At 44.3% G+C, this 16,363-nt stretch overlaps 1 protein-coding gene across 2 annotated transcripts in view; it reads left to right on the forward strand.

The window, feature by feature from the left end:
• The window catches only part of LOC115198266 (ATP-binding cassette sub-family A member 1), a 291,299-nt gene that overhangs the window by 127,984 nt on the left and 146,952 nt on the right, over positions 1 to 16,363 (forward strand). For both annotated transcript variants that reach the window (XM_029760119.1, XM_029760120.1), the window contains 2 exons: positions 2,071 to 2,273; positions 7,967 to 8,015. In XM_029760119.1, coding sequence (XP_029615979.1) covers positions 2,071 to 2,273; positions 7,967 to 8,015 — 252 coding nt within the window. The remainder of the gene's footprint in view (positions 1 to 2,070; positions 2,274 to 7,966; positions 8,016 to 16,363) is intronic.

The following is a 16,363-nucleotide window of genomic DNA, read 5'->3' on the forward strand; positions in this document are numbered from 1 at the left end:
AAATCCAAATAACTTCACCGATCTTCATTGTAAAGGGTTTAAACACTGTCTCCCATGCTTGTTCAATGAACAATAAACAATTAATGAACATGCACATGTGGAACGGCCGTTAAGACACTAACAGCTTACAGACGGTAGGCAATTAAGGTCACAGTTATGAAAACTTAGGACACTAACGAGGCCTTTCTACTGAGTCTGAAAAAAACACAAGAAAGATGCCCAGGGTCCCTGCTCATCTGCGTGAACGTGCCTTAGGCATGCTGCAAGGAGGCATGAGGACTGCAGATGTGGCCAAGGCAATAAATTGCAATGTCCGTACTGTGAGATGCCTAAGACACTACAGGGAGACAGGATGGACAGCTGATCGTCCTCACAGTGGCAGACCACATGTATCAACACCTGCACAGGATCGGTACAGCCAAACATCACACCTGCGGGACAGGTACAGGATGGTAACAACAACTGCCCCAGTTACACCAGGAACGCACAATCGCTCCATCAGTGCTCAGACTGTCCGCAATAGGCTGAGAGAGACTGGACTGAGGGCTTGTAGGCCTGTTGTAAGGCAGGTCCTCACCAGACATCACCGGCAACAACCTCGCCTAAGGGCACAAACCCACCTTCGCTGGACCAGACAGGACTGGAAAAAAGTGCTCTTCACTGACGAGTCGCGGTTTGGTCTCACCAGGGGTGATGGTCGCGTTTATTGTCGAAGGAATGAGCGTTCCACCGAGGCCTGTACTCTGGAGCGGGATCGATTTGGAGGTGGAGGGTCCATCATGGTCTGGGGCGGTGTGTCACAGTGTCATCGGACTGAGCTTGTTGTCATTGCAGGCAATCTCAACGCTGTGCGTTACAGGGAAGACATCCTCCTCCCTCATGTGGTACCCTTCCTGCAGGCTCATCTTGACATAACCCTCCAGCATGACAATGCCACCAGCCATACTGCTCGTTCTGTGCTTGATTTCCTGCAATACATGAATGTCAGTGTTCTGCCAGGGCCAGCGAAGAGCCCGGATCTCAATCCCATTGAGCACGTCTAGGACCTGTTGGATCGGAGGGTGAGGGCTAGGGTCACTGCCCCCAGAAATGTTTGTGAACATGCAGATGCCTTGGTGGAAGAGTGGGGTAACATCTCACAGCAAGAACTGGCAAATCTGGTGCAGTACTTTATGCAGCTGTTGGCCACACCAGATACTGACTGTTACTTTTGATTTTGATCCTCCCTTTGTTCAGGGACACATTATTCCATTTATGTTAGTCACATGTCTGTGGAACTTGTTCAGTTTGTCTCAGTTGTTGAATCTTGTTATGTTCATACAAATATTTACACATGTTAAGTTTGCTGAAAATAAATGTGGTTGACAGTGAGAGGACGTTTCTTTATTTGCTGAGTTTATTTCATAATTCAAACAATGACAACCCCTTTTTATTACAACTAAACTACACCAAATGTGTGAAGCCGATCCGGTTTCTGACCTCCTCATGAAGCCAAGGTCTCACTTGGTTAAGCAGCTGTAGTTATATATGCCAGCAGCATACCACCCTGCATCCCACAAAATGTGGTGTTTTGTTGATTGTGGTGGAAAACACTGTCGCAGCCGCCGCTCCAGAATCTCCCATAAGTGTTCAGTTGGTTTGAGATCTGGTGACTCTCACACACACACACACACACACACACACACACACACACACACACACACACACACACACACACACACACACACACACACACACACACACATCCTATGCTCCTTTGAGACCCTTCTTATAAAGTCAGAGATCTCTTCTTCTAGACATGGTAGCCAAAATAATGGGCAACTGGGCATTTTTTTACATGACCCTAAGCATGATGAGATGTTAACTGCTTAATTAACTCAGGAACCACACCTGTGTGGAAGCACCGGCTTTCAATATACTTTGTATCCCTCATTTAATCAAGCGTTTCTTTTATTTTGGCAGTTACCATACATAAAGCACAACAATATGACATGGCAATAAGATATTGTTGTTTCTGTAATTCCTTTTCATACATCCATGTCATCCTTCCTGTTTCTCTTCACCATGTAGAGCTTACAGCTGTCAGTAAGCTGGTGCGTCGGCATGTTCCCGAGGCAGTGTTCCTGGAGAGCATCGGCCAGGAGATCACCTACATCCTGCCCTACAGCGGGGCCAAGGATGGCACCTTCGCCCTCCTTTTCAAAGAGCTGGACCTGGAGATGGCCGACATTGGCTTCACCAACTACGGCATCTCAGATACCACACTAGAGGAGGTATGAGGCGGACGAAACACACACATGCATGTATGCAGGCAGCACATGCACAGACTCGCACACAAGCTTCACATGCAAGCGCATACACACACACACACGTTTACACACTGCATTGTTAGGTTTAGAGCTAGCAAGAAAGGCATTTCACTGTACAGTCATGGCCAAAAGTTTTGAGAATGACACAAATATTCATTTTCACAAAGTCTGCTGCCTTGGTTTGTATGATGGCAATTTGCATATACTCCAGAATGTTATGAAGAGTGATCAAATGAATTGCAATTAATTGCAAAGTCCCTATTTGCCATGCAAATGAACTGAATCCCCCAAAAACATTTCCACTGCATTTCAGCCCTGCCACAAAAGGACGAACTGACATCATGTCAGTGATTCTCTCGTTAACACAGGTGTGAGTGTTGACGAGGACAAGGCTGAAGATCACTCTGTCATGTTGATTGAGTTCGAATAGCAGACTGGAAGCTTCAAAACGAGGGTGGTGCTTAGGATCATTGTTCTTCCTCTGTCAACCATGGTTACCTGGAAGGAAACACGTGCCGTCATCATTGCATTGCACAAAAAGGGCTTCACAGGCAAGGATATTGCTGCCAGTAAGATTGCACCTAAATCAACCATTTATCGGATCATCAAGAACTTCAAGGAGAGCGGTTCAATTGTTGTGAAGAAGGCTTCAGGGTACCCAAGAAAGTCCAGCAGGCGCCAGGACCGTCTCCTAAAGTTGTACCTTCTCCGCAATGCAATCTGGTTTCAGAGCTGGTCATGGGTGCACCTCAGCCACGATCAAGGTCCTAAACGATATCATAACCGCCATCGATAAGAGACATTACTGTGCAGCCGTATTCATCGACCTGGCCAAGGCTTTCGACTGTCAATCACCACATTCTTATTAGCAGACTCAACAGCCTTGGTTTCTCAAATGATTGCCTCGCCTGGTTCACCAATTACTTCTCTGATAGAGTTCAGTGTGTCAAATCGGAGGGCCTGTTGTCCGGACCTCTGGCAGTCTCTATGGGGGTGCCAAAGGGTTCAATTCTCGGGCCGACTCTCTTCTCTGTATACATCAACGATGTCGCTCTTGCTGCTGGTGATTCTCTGATCCACTTCTACGCAGACGACACCATTCTGTATACTTCTGGCCCTTCTTCGGACACTGTGTTAACTAACCTCCAGACGAGCTTCAATGCCATTCAACTCTCCTTCTGTGGCCTCCAATTGCTCTTAAATGCAAGTAAAACTAAATGCATGCTCTTCAACCGATCACTGCCCACCCGTCCAGCATCACTACTCTGGACGGTTCTGACTTAGAATATGTGGACAGCTACAAATACCTAGGTGTCTGACTAGACTGTAAACTCTCCTTTCAGACTCACATTAAGCATCTCCAATCCAAAATTCAATCTAGAATCGACTTCCTATTTCGCAACAAAGCATCCTTCGCTCATGCTGCCAAACTTACCCTCGTAAAACTAATTATCTTACCGATCCTCGACTTCGGCGATGTAATTTATAAAATAGCCTCCAACATTCTACTCAACAAATTGGATGCAGTCTATCACAATGCCGTCCGTTTTGTCACCAAAGCCCCATATATTACCCACCCCTGCGACCTGTACGCTCTCATTGGCTGGCCATCGGTTCATACTCGTCGCCAAACCCACTGGCTCCAGGTCATCTACAAGTCTCTGCTAGGTATAGCCCCGCCTTATTTCAGCTCACTGGTCACCATAGCAGCACCCACCCGTAGCACGCGCTCCAGCATGGATATCTCACTGGTCACTCCTAAAGCCAACTCCTCATTTGGCCGCCTTTCCTTCCAGTTCTCTGCTACCAATGACTTATCTCCCTCACTAGCTTTAAGCACCAGCTGTCAGAGCAGCTCACAGATCATTGCACCTGTACATAGCCCACCTGTTAACAGCCCTTCCAACTACCTCATCCCCATACTGTATTTATTTATTTATCTTGCTCCTTTGCACCCCAGTATCTCTACTTGCACATTCATCTTCTGCACATCTACCATTCCAGTGTTTAATTGCTATATTGTAATTACTTCGCCACCATGGCCTATTGATTGCCTTATGTCCCTTATCTTACCTCATTTGCACTCACTGTATATAGACTTTATACTGTATTATTGACTATGTTTGTTTATTCCATGTGTAACTCTGTGTTGTTGTATGTGTCGAACTGCTGTGCTTTATCTTGGCCGGGTCACAGTTGTAAATGAGAACTTGTTCTCAACTAGCCTACCTGGTTAAATAAAGGTGAAATAAAAAAATTCAGCTGCGGGATCGGGCACCACCAGTACAGAGCTTGCTCAGGATTGGCAGCAGGCCGGTGTGAGTGCATCAGCACACACAGTGAGGCGAAGACTTTTGGAGGATGGCCTGTTGTCAAAAAGGGCAGCAAAGAAGCCACTTCTCTCCAGGGAAAACATTAGGGACAGACTGATATTCTGCCAAAGGTACAGGGATTGGACTGCTTAGGACTGGGGTAAAGCCATTTTCTCTGATGAATCCCCTTTCCGATTGTTTGGGGCTTCCAGAAAAAAGCTTGTCCGGAGAAGACAAGGTGAGTGCTTTCATCAGTTTCTGTCATGCCAACAGTAAAGCATCCTGAGACCATTCATGTGTGGGGTTGCTTCTCAGCCAATGGAGTGGGCTCACTCACAATTTTGCCTAAGAACACAGCCATGAATAAAGAATGGTACCAACACATCCTCCGAGTGCAACGTCTCCCAACCATCCAGGAACAGTTTGGTGACGAACAATGCCTTTTCCAGCATGATGGAGCACCTTGCCATAAGGCAAAAGTGATAACTAAGTGCCTCGGGGAACAAAACATAGATATTTTGGGTCCATGGCCAGGAAACTCCCCAGACGTTAATCCCATTGAGAACTTGTGGTCAATCCTCAAGAGGCGGGTGGACAAACAAAAACCCACAAATTCTGACAAACTCCAAGCATTGATTATGCAAGAATGGTCTGCCATCAGTCAGGATGTGGCCCAGAAGTTAATTGACAGCATGCCAGGGCGGATTGCAGAGGTCTTGAAAAAGAAGGGTCAACACTGCAAATATTGAGTCTTTGCATCAACTTCATGTAATTGTCAATAAAAGCCTTTGACACTTATGAAATGCTTGTAATTATACTTCAGTATAATTACTGAAGTATAATTACAAAAATATCTAAAGACACTGAAGCAGCAAACTTTGTGAAAATTAAAATTTCTGTCATTCTCAAAACTTTTGGCCATGGCTGTACTTTAAAACTTAAAAAACTTGAAACACACACACACACACACACACACACACACACACACACACACACACACACACACACACACACACACACACACACACGCTGCTCTCTCCTGAACTAACCAAATGCTTAGTATGCCAAGGGTAGTGTTGGATTATGTCTGTAGGCAGGCACATACCACTAAGTTACTGTTGTCAAACACAACTAATATGTCTCAGACATTTTTGTCAGATGAAGATGCCCTGCGGGCATTGTGAATAATTCCTTTTCAACGTATCACATTCAGACACAAGGTTATTCTAGTGGAGTCTACTGCATATATCTACTTAGAGAAGGGAGATTAGATGTCAGTTGGTGGTATTTCTAGTGCGTGTGTGCGTGCGTGCGTGCGTGCGTGTGTGTGTGCGTGCGCTAGTAGTGCACGGGTCCAGTGGTGGAAAAAGTACTAATTTGTCATATTTGAGTAAAACAAATAATAAATACCTCATTTGGTTTTAAATATACTTAAGTATCAAAAGTAAATGGAATTACTAAAATATACTTAAGTATTAAAAGTAAAAGTATCAATAATTTCAAATTCCTTACATTATGCAAATGTTTTTTATTTATTTACAGATAACCAGGGGCACTCTACAACACTCAGACATTAATTTATAAACAAAGCATTTGTGTTTAGTGAGTCCGCCAGATCAGAGGCATAGGGATGACCAGGGATGTTCTCTTGATAAGTGTGTGAATTGGAACATTTTCCTGTCAAAATGTAATGACTACTTTTTGGTGTCTGTAAAAAGTACATTATTGGAGTAAAAAGTACATTATTTTCTTAAGGAATGTAGTAAAGTAAAAGTTGGCAAAAAATATAAATAGTAAAGTATAAATACCCCAAAAAACTACTTAAGTAGTATTTTAAAGTATTTTTACTTAAGTACTTTACACCACTGCGCGGGTCAGCTGTTTGTTCACCCGCACCTGCCCGCAATTGCTAATTACCCATCCGCAACCGGCGATTATATGTGAGAAAAAAAATTGACAGAGTTGCAGGATTATTTTGTTGTTGCCTGATTTAGATATGCTTCTGCTTATAATTTCAGTCATTTTGATAGGCTGTTTGTTAGTCAACTTGTCTACTTTGATGCAGATTTTATGTGATTGAAATACTATCCGCTTTTATAATCCTTTTATGATGAAGACAGCACCTCTACAGATGGTATCTAACTGAGCATTGCATTCTCTCAAGATGCAGAATTTTTTTTCTCCAAATATTGACTATGTTTGTTGTATAATTTTACTACAAGAAATGCTTAATTCTGCAGGAGTTATTATTAAGGCTATGTGAGAGGTTATAGACCTACCGTCAGTGTCCAGATTTCAGTTTCCATTTAACCCATCTGAACAGTAGGCTAAAGTTCCCTTGACGTGGCACAGGCCTATTTGAAGTGCCTTGTTGTGACTGTCGAATTTGTATAGCACCTCACAATCATCACACATAACACTGCTATCATCCTCTTTTACCTCTTCACCAAATATTTTCCAAACATTACTTTTCTAGCCCTCCCTTCTCTTTATTTTAAACTCTCCTTTTGCAGCTGTTGTACTATTGAATTAAACTTGAATGTCCTTATGGCTCCATAGATTGACGTTAACTTTTTCTGCCAGTCCCCAAAAGCATTATTTGGCACATACAGTTAATCCCTAAAGTTTATGCACTAATACCAGATAGCCTAAAATAATGAAAGAAAAACCTCAATGTAGCCTATATTAATTGCACAAGAATTATACATTTATAGATTTTTTTAAAGCTATTGTTTCTCTTTTTATTCAACCCACCACCCACTCGCCCTTCAGCCGCACAATATTTAATGATCTTACACCCATACGCCTCGTGGATATAACCGCGGGGACTACAGGTTATGAGTCAACCAGCGGATCACTAGTGTTCGCGCATCTGTAATACAAGAGCATGGAGAAAGAAAGGACTGCTGGACACAGGTTGACGTTTGTCATGAGTCTTGTCCTGGAGGCAGAAATTTGTGATTTACACTAGATAGGCCAGCTGCAAAGTCAAAATAGCCTGTATTGTAAAAATTCATTCAAACAATAATTTGCTTTTTCATCTTAATTTTAGGGTTAGGCATAAGGGTTAGCAGTGAGGTTAAGTTTCAAATCTGATTTTATGACATTGTGGCTGTGCCAGCTAGTAACCACTCTGCAGAGCTGCCTCCAGAACAAGATTAATGATGAAAAACGCTAACCTACCAATTTGTCATTGTAATGAATATAGAGCCCTTGTTTTTGTCATTACAGGAGTGCTGTCGATCATTTGTCTAATAACACAGATAGAGGTCAAGTCATTTCACTGGAGATGATGATGCTAAGCAATTTCATATCATGCTAATTATGCTGCGTTCCATCTCACAGATTTTCCTCAAAGTGGCGGAGGACACAGGTGTGGATGTGGAAATTACAGGTAAATTGCAAGTTTTGCCAGTTGAGTGGAATTTGGGGGGTTACAATGTAAATTGTAGCAGAATAGTTTAATCGTGGACTCATGATATGCAGTATAGACACAAACACTACCGTATGTGTGTGCACATATACAGTATACACACACACACACCATTGAGAGTCTTTAAATCAGATCAAATAACATTTTATTGGTCACATACACATGGTTAGAAGATGTTAATGTTAATGTTATGTTAATAAAGTGTAGCGAAATGCTTGTGCTTCTAGTTCCAACAGTGCAGTAATATCTAACAATTAATCTAACAATTCCCCAACAACTACCTAATACACACAAATCTAAAGGGGTGAATGAGAATATGTACATATAAATAAACTCAGCAAAAAATAAACGTCCTCTCACTGTCAACTGCGTTTATTTTCAGCAAACTTAACATGTGTAAATATTTGTATGAACATAACAAGATTCAACAACTGAGACATAAACTGAACAAGTTCCACAGACAGGTGACTAACAGAAATGGAATAATGTGTCCCTGAACAAAGGGAGGGGAATCAAAAGTAACAGTCAGTATCTGGTGTGGCCAACAGCTGCATAAAGTACTGCACCAGATTTGCCAGTTCTTGCTGTGAGATGTTACCCCACTCTTCCACCAAGGCATCTGCATGTTCACAAACATTTCTGGGGGCAGTGGCCCTAGCCCTCACCCTCCGATCCAACAGGTCCCAGACACGCTCAATGGGACTGAGATCCGGGCTCTTCGCTGGCCATGGCAGAACACTGACATTCATGTATTGCAGTAAATCAAGCACAGAACGAGCAGTATGGCTGGTGGCATTGTCATGCTGTAGGGTCATGTCAAGATGAGCCTGCAGGAAGGGTACCACATAAGGGAGGAGGATGTCTTCCCTGTAACGCACAGCGTTGAGATTGCCTGCAATGACTACAAGCTCAGACCGATTACGCTGTGACACACCGCCCCAGACCATGACGGACCCTCCACCTCCAAATCGATCCCACTCCAGAGTACAGGCGGAACGCTCATTCCTTCAACAATAAACGCGAATCCGACCATCACCCCTAGTGAGACAAACTCGTCAGTGAAGAGCACTTTTTTCCAGTCCTGTCTGGTCCAGGGAAGGTGGGTTTGTGCCCCTAGGCGACGTTGTTGCCGGTGATGTCTGGTGAGGACCTGCCTTACAACAGGCTTACAAGCCCTCAGTCCAGCCTCTCTCAGCCTATTGCGGACAGTCTGAGCACTGATGGAGGGATTGTGCGTTCCTCGTGTAACTGGGGCAGTCGTTGTTGCCATCCTGTACCTGTCCCGCAGGTGTGATGTTCGGCTGTACCGATCCTGTGGAGGTGTTGTTACACGTGGTCTGCCACTGCAAGGACGATCAGCTGTCCATCCTGTCTCCCTGTAGCGCTGTCTTAGACGTCTCACAGTAAGGACTTTGCAATTTATTGCCCTGGCCACATCTGTAGTCCTCATGCCTCCTTGAGCAGGGACCCTAGGCATCTTTCTTGTGGCGTTTTTCAGAGTCAGTAGAAAGGCCTCTTTAATGTCCTAAGTTTTCATAACTGTGACCGTAATTACCTACCATCTGTAAGCTGTTAGTGTCTTAACTGCTGTTCCACAGGTGCTCATTAATTGTTTATGGTTCATTGAACAAGCATGGGAGACAGTGTTTAAACCCTTTACAATGAAGATCTGTGAAGTTATTGTGATTTTTTACGAATTATCTTTGAAAAACAGGGACCTGAAAAAGGGACGTTTATTTTTTTGCTGAGTTTATATGGATGAGTAATGGCCGAGCGGCATAGGCAAGGTGCAATATATGGTATAAAATACAGTATATAGATATGATATGAGTAATGTAAGATATGTAAACATTATTAAAGTGGTATTATTTAAAGTGTCATTGTTTAAAGTGACTAGTGTTTCTTTATTGAAGTGGCCATTATTGGGTCTCAATGTAGGCAGCAGCCTCTCTGAGTTAGTGATTCCTGTTTAGCAAGGTGAGATAAAATCTGTTTTTCTGTCTCTCGGTCCCAGCTTTGATGCACCTGTACTGACCTCGCCTTCTGGATGGTAGCAGTGTGAACAGGCAGTGGCTCGGGTGGTTGTTGTCCTTGATGATCTTTTTGGCCTTCCTGTGACATCGGGTGCTGTAAGTGTCACGGAGGGCAGGTAGTTTGCCCCCGTGATGCGTTGTGCAGACCGCACCACCATCTGGAGAGCCTTGCAGTTGAGGGCGGAGCAGTTGCCGTACCAGGCTATGATACAGCCCGACAGGATGCTCTCGATTGTGCATATGTAAAAGTTTGTCAGGGCTTTGGGTGACAAGCCACATTTCTTCAGCCTCCTGTCTGTGTGGGTGGAACATTTCAGTTTGTCTGTGATGTGTACGCCGAGGAACTTAAAACATTCTACCTTCTCCATTGCTGTCCCTTCGATGTGGATAGAGGGGTGCTCCCTCTGCTGTTTCCTTAATGTCCACGATCATCTCCTTTGTTTTGTTGACGTTGAGCGAGAGGTTGTTTTCCTGACACCACACTCTGAGTGCCCTCATCTCCTCTCTCTGTACGCTGTCTCGTCATCGTTCGTGATCAAGCCCACTACTGTTGTGTCATCTGCAAACTTGATTGAGTTGGAGGCGTGCATGGCCACGCAGTCGTGTGTGAACAGGGAGTATAGGAGGGGGCTAAGCACGCAATCTTGTGGGGCCCCAGTGTTGAGGGTCAGCGAAGTGGAGATGTTGTTTCCTGCCTTCACCATCTGAGGGCAGCCCGTCAGAAAGTCCAGGACCCAATTAAATATGTACAGCTTGATGATGAGCTTGGAGGGTACTATGTTGTTGAATGTTGAGCTGTAGTCAGTGAACAGCATTTTTACATAGGTATTCCTCTTGTCCAGATGGGATAGTGTGATAGCGAGGGTGGCCAGTAAGGTGGAGGTAATATGATCCTTGACAAGTCTTTCAAAGCACTTCATGATGACAGAAGTGATTCTCTGTACTCCATTGATTGACCTAGTGCTGATTTATTAGTCACTCATTATGTGTATCAACAGCCAACTATCAACAGCAAACTCCTTGTTTGGATCATTTACCAAAATACTTTGCTTTTTACCTAAAATCTTACAATTACTTAAAAACCCTGGTCTTTTAGGGTTTAGCTTTTTTTGTGAAGTCGGAAGTTTCCATACACCTTAGCCAAATACATTTAAACTCAGTTTCTCACAATTCCTGACATTTAATCTGAATAAAAATTCCCTGTCTTAGGTCTGTTAGGATCACCACTTTATTTTAAGAATGTGAAATTTCAGAATAATAGTAGCGAGAATGATTTCTTTCAGCTTTTATTTCTTAAATCACATTCCCAGTGGGACAGAAGTTTACATACACTCAATTACTATTTGGTAGCATTGACTTTAAATTGTTTAACTTGTTTCAAATGTTTCGGTAGCCTTCCACACACTTCCCACAATATGTTGGGTGAATTTTGGCCCATTCCTCCTGACAGAGCTGGTGTAACTGAGTCAGGTTTGTAGGCCTCCTTGCTCGCACACGCTTTTTCAGTTCTGCCCACAAATTTTCTATAGGATTGAGGTCAGGGCTTTGTGATGGCCACTCCAATAAATTGATATTGTTGTCCTTAAGCCATTTTGCCACAACTTTGGAAGTATGATTATGGTCATTGTCCATTTGGAAGACCCATTTGAGACCAAGCTTTAACTTCCAGACTGATGTCTTGAGATGTTGCTTCAATATATCCACATACTTTTCCTACCTCATGATGCCATCTATTTTGTGAAGTGCACCAGTCCCTCCTGCAGCAAAGCACCCCCACAACATGATGCTGCCAGACCCGTGCTTCGCGGTTGGGATGGTGTTCTTCAGCTTGCAAGCCTCCGCCTTTTTCCTCCAAACATAACGATGGTCATTATGGCCAAACAGTTCTATTTTTGTTTCATCAGACCAGAGGACATTTCTCCAAAATGTACGATCTTTGTCCCCATGTGCAGTTGCAAACCGTAGTCTGGCTTTTTTATGGCGGTTTTGGAGCAGTGGCTTCTTCCTTACTGTGCGGCCTTTCAGGTTATGTCGATATAGGACTCGTTTTACTGTGGATATAGATACTTTTGTACCTGTTTCCTCCAGCAAGGTCCTTTGCTGTTGTTCTGGGATTGATTTGTACTTTTCCCACCAAAGTATGTTCATCTCTAGGAGACAGAACGCATTTCCTTCCTGAGCGTTATGACGGCTGCGTGGTCCCATGAGGTTTATATTTGCGTACTATTGTTTGTACAGATTAACAATGCATTTGGAAATTGCTCCCAGGAAAGAGCCATACTTGTGGAGGTCTTGGCTGATTTTCCCATGATGTCAAGCGAAGAGGCACTGAGTTTGAAGTTAGGCCTTGAAATACATCCACAGGTACACCTCCAATTGACTCAAATGATGTTTTCTGGAATTTTCCAAGCTGTATAAAGGCACAGTCAACTTCTTGTATGTAAACATCTGACCCACTGGAATTGTGATACAGTGACTTATAAGTGAAATAATCTGTCTGTAAACAATTGTTGGAAAAATTACTTGTGTCATGTACAAAGTAGATGTCCTAACCGACTTGCCAAAACTATAGTTGTTAACAAAAAAATTGAGGAGTGGTTGAAAAATGAGTTTTAATGACTCCAACAAGTGTATGTAATCTTCCGACTTCAACTGTATATACAGTATGTAGTGACGGGCACCGACATGGAATATCCATACAATATCTGTTTGTATTGGTTTTATTTGAAAATCATTGCAACTGTGTGAATGTTTGCTTTTCCTTTCACGGCTCTCTAAAGACCAGACTGCTTGCTGATTATGGCGTCGGAAGAAATGGCTGCAGTTTTACGGGTGCCCAACCAATTGTGCTATTATGTGGGTTCTTTTGTGGTATTTGTGACATATTTTGTACATAATGTTTCTGCAACCGTATCTTATGGCAGAAAAGAGCTTCTGGATATCAGGACAACGATCACTCACCTTGGATTAGACAAAGATTCTTTCAACAACAAGCAAGACTCACATGATATTCTCCAAACACCCGGCAGGGCGACATCCCAGTTATTCGCAAGAGGAAGCAACGCAGGTACAGAGGACGAAGAGCCGGATGCCTCGTCAGGACCCGCAGAAGGCGAGTAGGAAAGCTGCCGTTACCGTCAATATTACTCGCCAACGTGCAATCATTGGACAATAAATTAGACGAGGTACGATCACGAATATCCTACCAACGGCACATCAAAAACTGTAATATCCTATGTTTCACGGAATCGTGGCTGAATGACGACATGGATATTCAGCTAGCGGGATATACGCTGCACCGGCAGGATAGAACAGCACACTCCGGTAAGACGAGGGGGGGCGGTCTGTGCATATTTGTAAACAACAGCTGGTGCACGAAATCTAAGGAAGTCTCTAGATTTTGCTCGCCTGAAGTAGAGTATATTGTGATAAATTGCAGGCCACACTACTTGCCTAGAGAGTTCTCAGCTATACTTTTAGTGGCTGTTTATTTACCACCACAAACAGATGCTGGTACTAAGACCGCACTCAGTCAGCTGTATAAGGAAATAAGCAAACAGGAAACCACTCACCCAGAGGCGGCGCTCCTAGTGGCCGGAGACTTTAATGCAGGGAAACTTAAAGCAGTTCTACCAAATCTCTATCAACGTGTTAAATGTGCAACCAGAGGGAAAAAATTCTAGATCACCTCTACTCCACACACAGAGACGCGTACAAAACTCTCCCTCGCCCTCCATTTGGTAAATCCGACCACAACTCTATCCTCCTGATTCCTGCTTACAAGCAAAACTTAAAGCAGGAAGCACCAGTGACTCGGTCTATAAAAAAAGTGGTCAGATGAAGCAGATGCTAAACTACAGGACTGTTTTGCTATCACAGACTGGAACATGTTCTGGGATTCTTCCGATGACATTGAGGAATACACCACATCAGTCACTGGCTTTATCAATAAGTGCATCGAGGACGTCGTCCCCACAGTGACTGTACGTACATACCCCAACCAGAAGCCATGGATTACAGGCAACATTCGCACTGAGCTAAAGGGTAGAGCTGCCGCTTTCAAGGTGTGGGACTCTAACCCGGAAGCTTACAAGAAATCCCGCTATGCTCTGCGACGAACCATCAAACAGGCAAAGCGTCAATACAGGGCTAAGATTGAATCATACTACACCAGCTACGACGCTCGTCGAATGTGGCAGGGCTTGCAAACTATTACAGACTACAAAGGGAAGCACAGCTGCGAGCTGCCCAGTGACACGAGCCTACCAGACGAGCTAAATCACTTCTGTGCTCGCTTCGAGGCAAGCAACATTGAAGCATGCATGAGAGCATCAGCTGTTCTGGATGACTGTGTGATCTCGTTCTCCGTAGCCAATGTGAGTGTGACCTTTAAATAGGTCAACATACACAAGGCTGTGGGACCAGACGGATTACCAGGACGTGTGCTCCGGGCATGTGCTGACCAACTGGCAGGTGTCTTCACTGACATTTTCAACATGTCCCTGATTGAGTCTGTAATATCAACATGTTTCAAGCAGATCACCATAGTCCCTGTACCTAAGAACACAAAGGCAACCTGCCTAAATGACTACAGAACCGTAGCACTCACGTCCGTAGCCATGAAATGCTTTGATAGGCTGGTGCACATCAACACCATTATCCCAGAAACCCTAGACCCACTCCAATTTGCATACCGCCCAAACAGATCCACAGATGATGCAATCTCTATTACTCCACACTGCCCTTTCCCACCTGGACAAAAGGAACACCTATGTGAGAATGCTATTCATTGACTACAGCTCAGCGTTCAACACCATAGTACCCTCAAAGCTCATCTCTAAGCTAAGGAACCTGGGACTAAACACCTCCCTCTGCAACTGGATCCTGGACTTCCTGACGGGCCGCCCCCAGGTGGTAAGGGTAGGTAGCAACACATCTGCCATGCTGATCCTCAACACTGAAGCTCCCCAGATGTGCGTGATCAGTCCCCTCCTGTACTCTCTGTTCACCCATGACTGCATGGCCAGGAACGACTCCAACACCATCATTAAGTTTGCAGACGACACAACAGTGGTAGGCCTGATCACCGACAACGACGAGACAGCCTATAGGGAGGAAGTTAGAGACCTGGCCAGGTGGTGCCAGAATAACAACCTATCCCTCAACGTAACCAAGACTAAGGAGATGATTGTGGACTACAGGAAAAGGAGCACCGAGCACGCCCCCATTCTCATCGACAGGGCTGTAGTGGAACAGGTTGAGAGATTCAAGTTCCTTGGTGTCCACATCAACAACAAACTAGAATGGTCCAAACACACCAAGACAGTCGTGAAGAGGGCACGACAAAGCCTATTCCCCCTCAGGGAACTAAAAAGATTTGGCATGTGTCCTGAGACCCTCAAAAGGTTCTACAACTGCAACATTGAGAGCATCCTGACCGGTTCCATCACTGCCTGGTATGGCAATTGCTCGGCCTCTGACCGCAAGGCACTTCAGAGGGTAGTGAGTACGGCCCAGTACATCACTGGGACAAAGCTGCCTGCCATCCAGGACCTCTACACCAGGCTGTGTCAGAGGAAGGCCCTAAAAATTGTCAAAGACCCCAGCCACCCCAGTCATAGACTGTTCTCTTTACCTCCGCATGGCAAGCGGTACCGGAGTGCCAAGTCTAGGACAAAAAGGCTTCTCAACAGTTTTTACCCCCAAATGGTTACCCAGACTATTTGCATTGTGTGCCCCCCAACCCCTCTTTTACGCTGCTGCTACTCCCTGTTTTATCATATATACATAGTCACTTTAACTATACATTCACATACATACTACCTCAATTGGCCCGACCAACCAGTGCTCCTGCACATTGGCTAACCGGGCTATCTGCATTGTGTCCCACCACCCGCCAACCCCTCTTTTTACGCTACTGCTACTCTCTGTTCATCATATATGCATAGTCACTTTAACCGTACCTACATGTACATACTACCTCAATAAGCCCGACTAACCGGTGTCTTTATATAGCCTATTATATAGCCTTATTTTCAAATGTCTTTTTACTGTTGTTATATATCTTTACTTACCTACACACACACACACACACACACACACCTTTTTTTCGCACTATTGGTTAGAGCCGGTAAGTAAGCATTTCACTGTAAGATCTACACCTGTTGTATTCGGCGCACGTGACAAATACACTTTGATTTGATTTGATTGTCCATTGGGCCAGGCGTGAATGTTCTGGGACCCTAAACCTACCAAGCCAATTTGAATACATTTGGA

This window comes from Salmo trutta, chromosome 8 (genome assembly GCF_901001165.1).
Source record: "Salmo trutta chromosome 8, fSalTru1.1, whole genome shotgun sequence".
NCBI lineage: Eukaryota > Metazoa > Chordata > Actinopteri > Salmoniformes > Salmonidae > Salmo > Salmo trutta.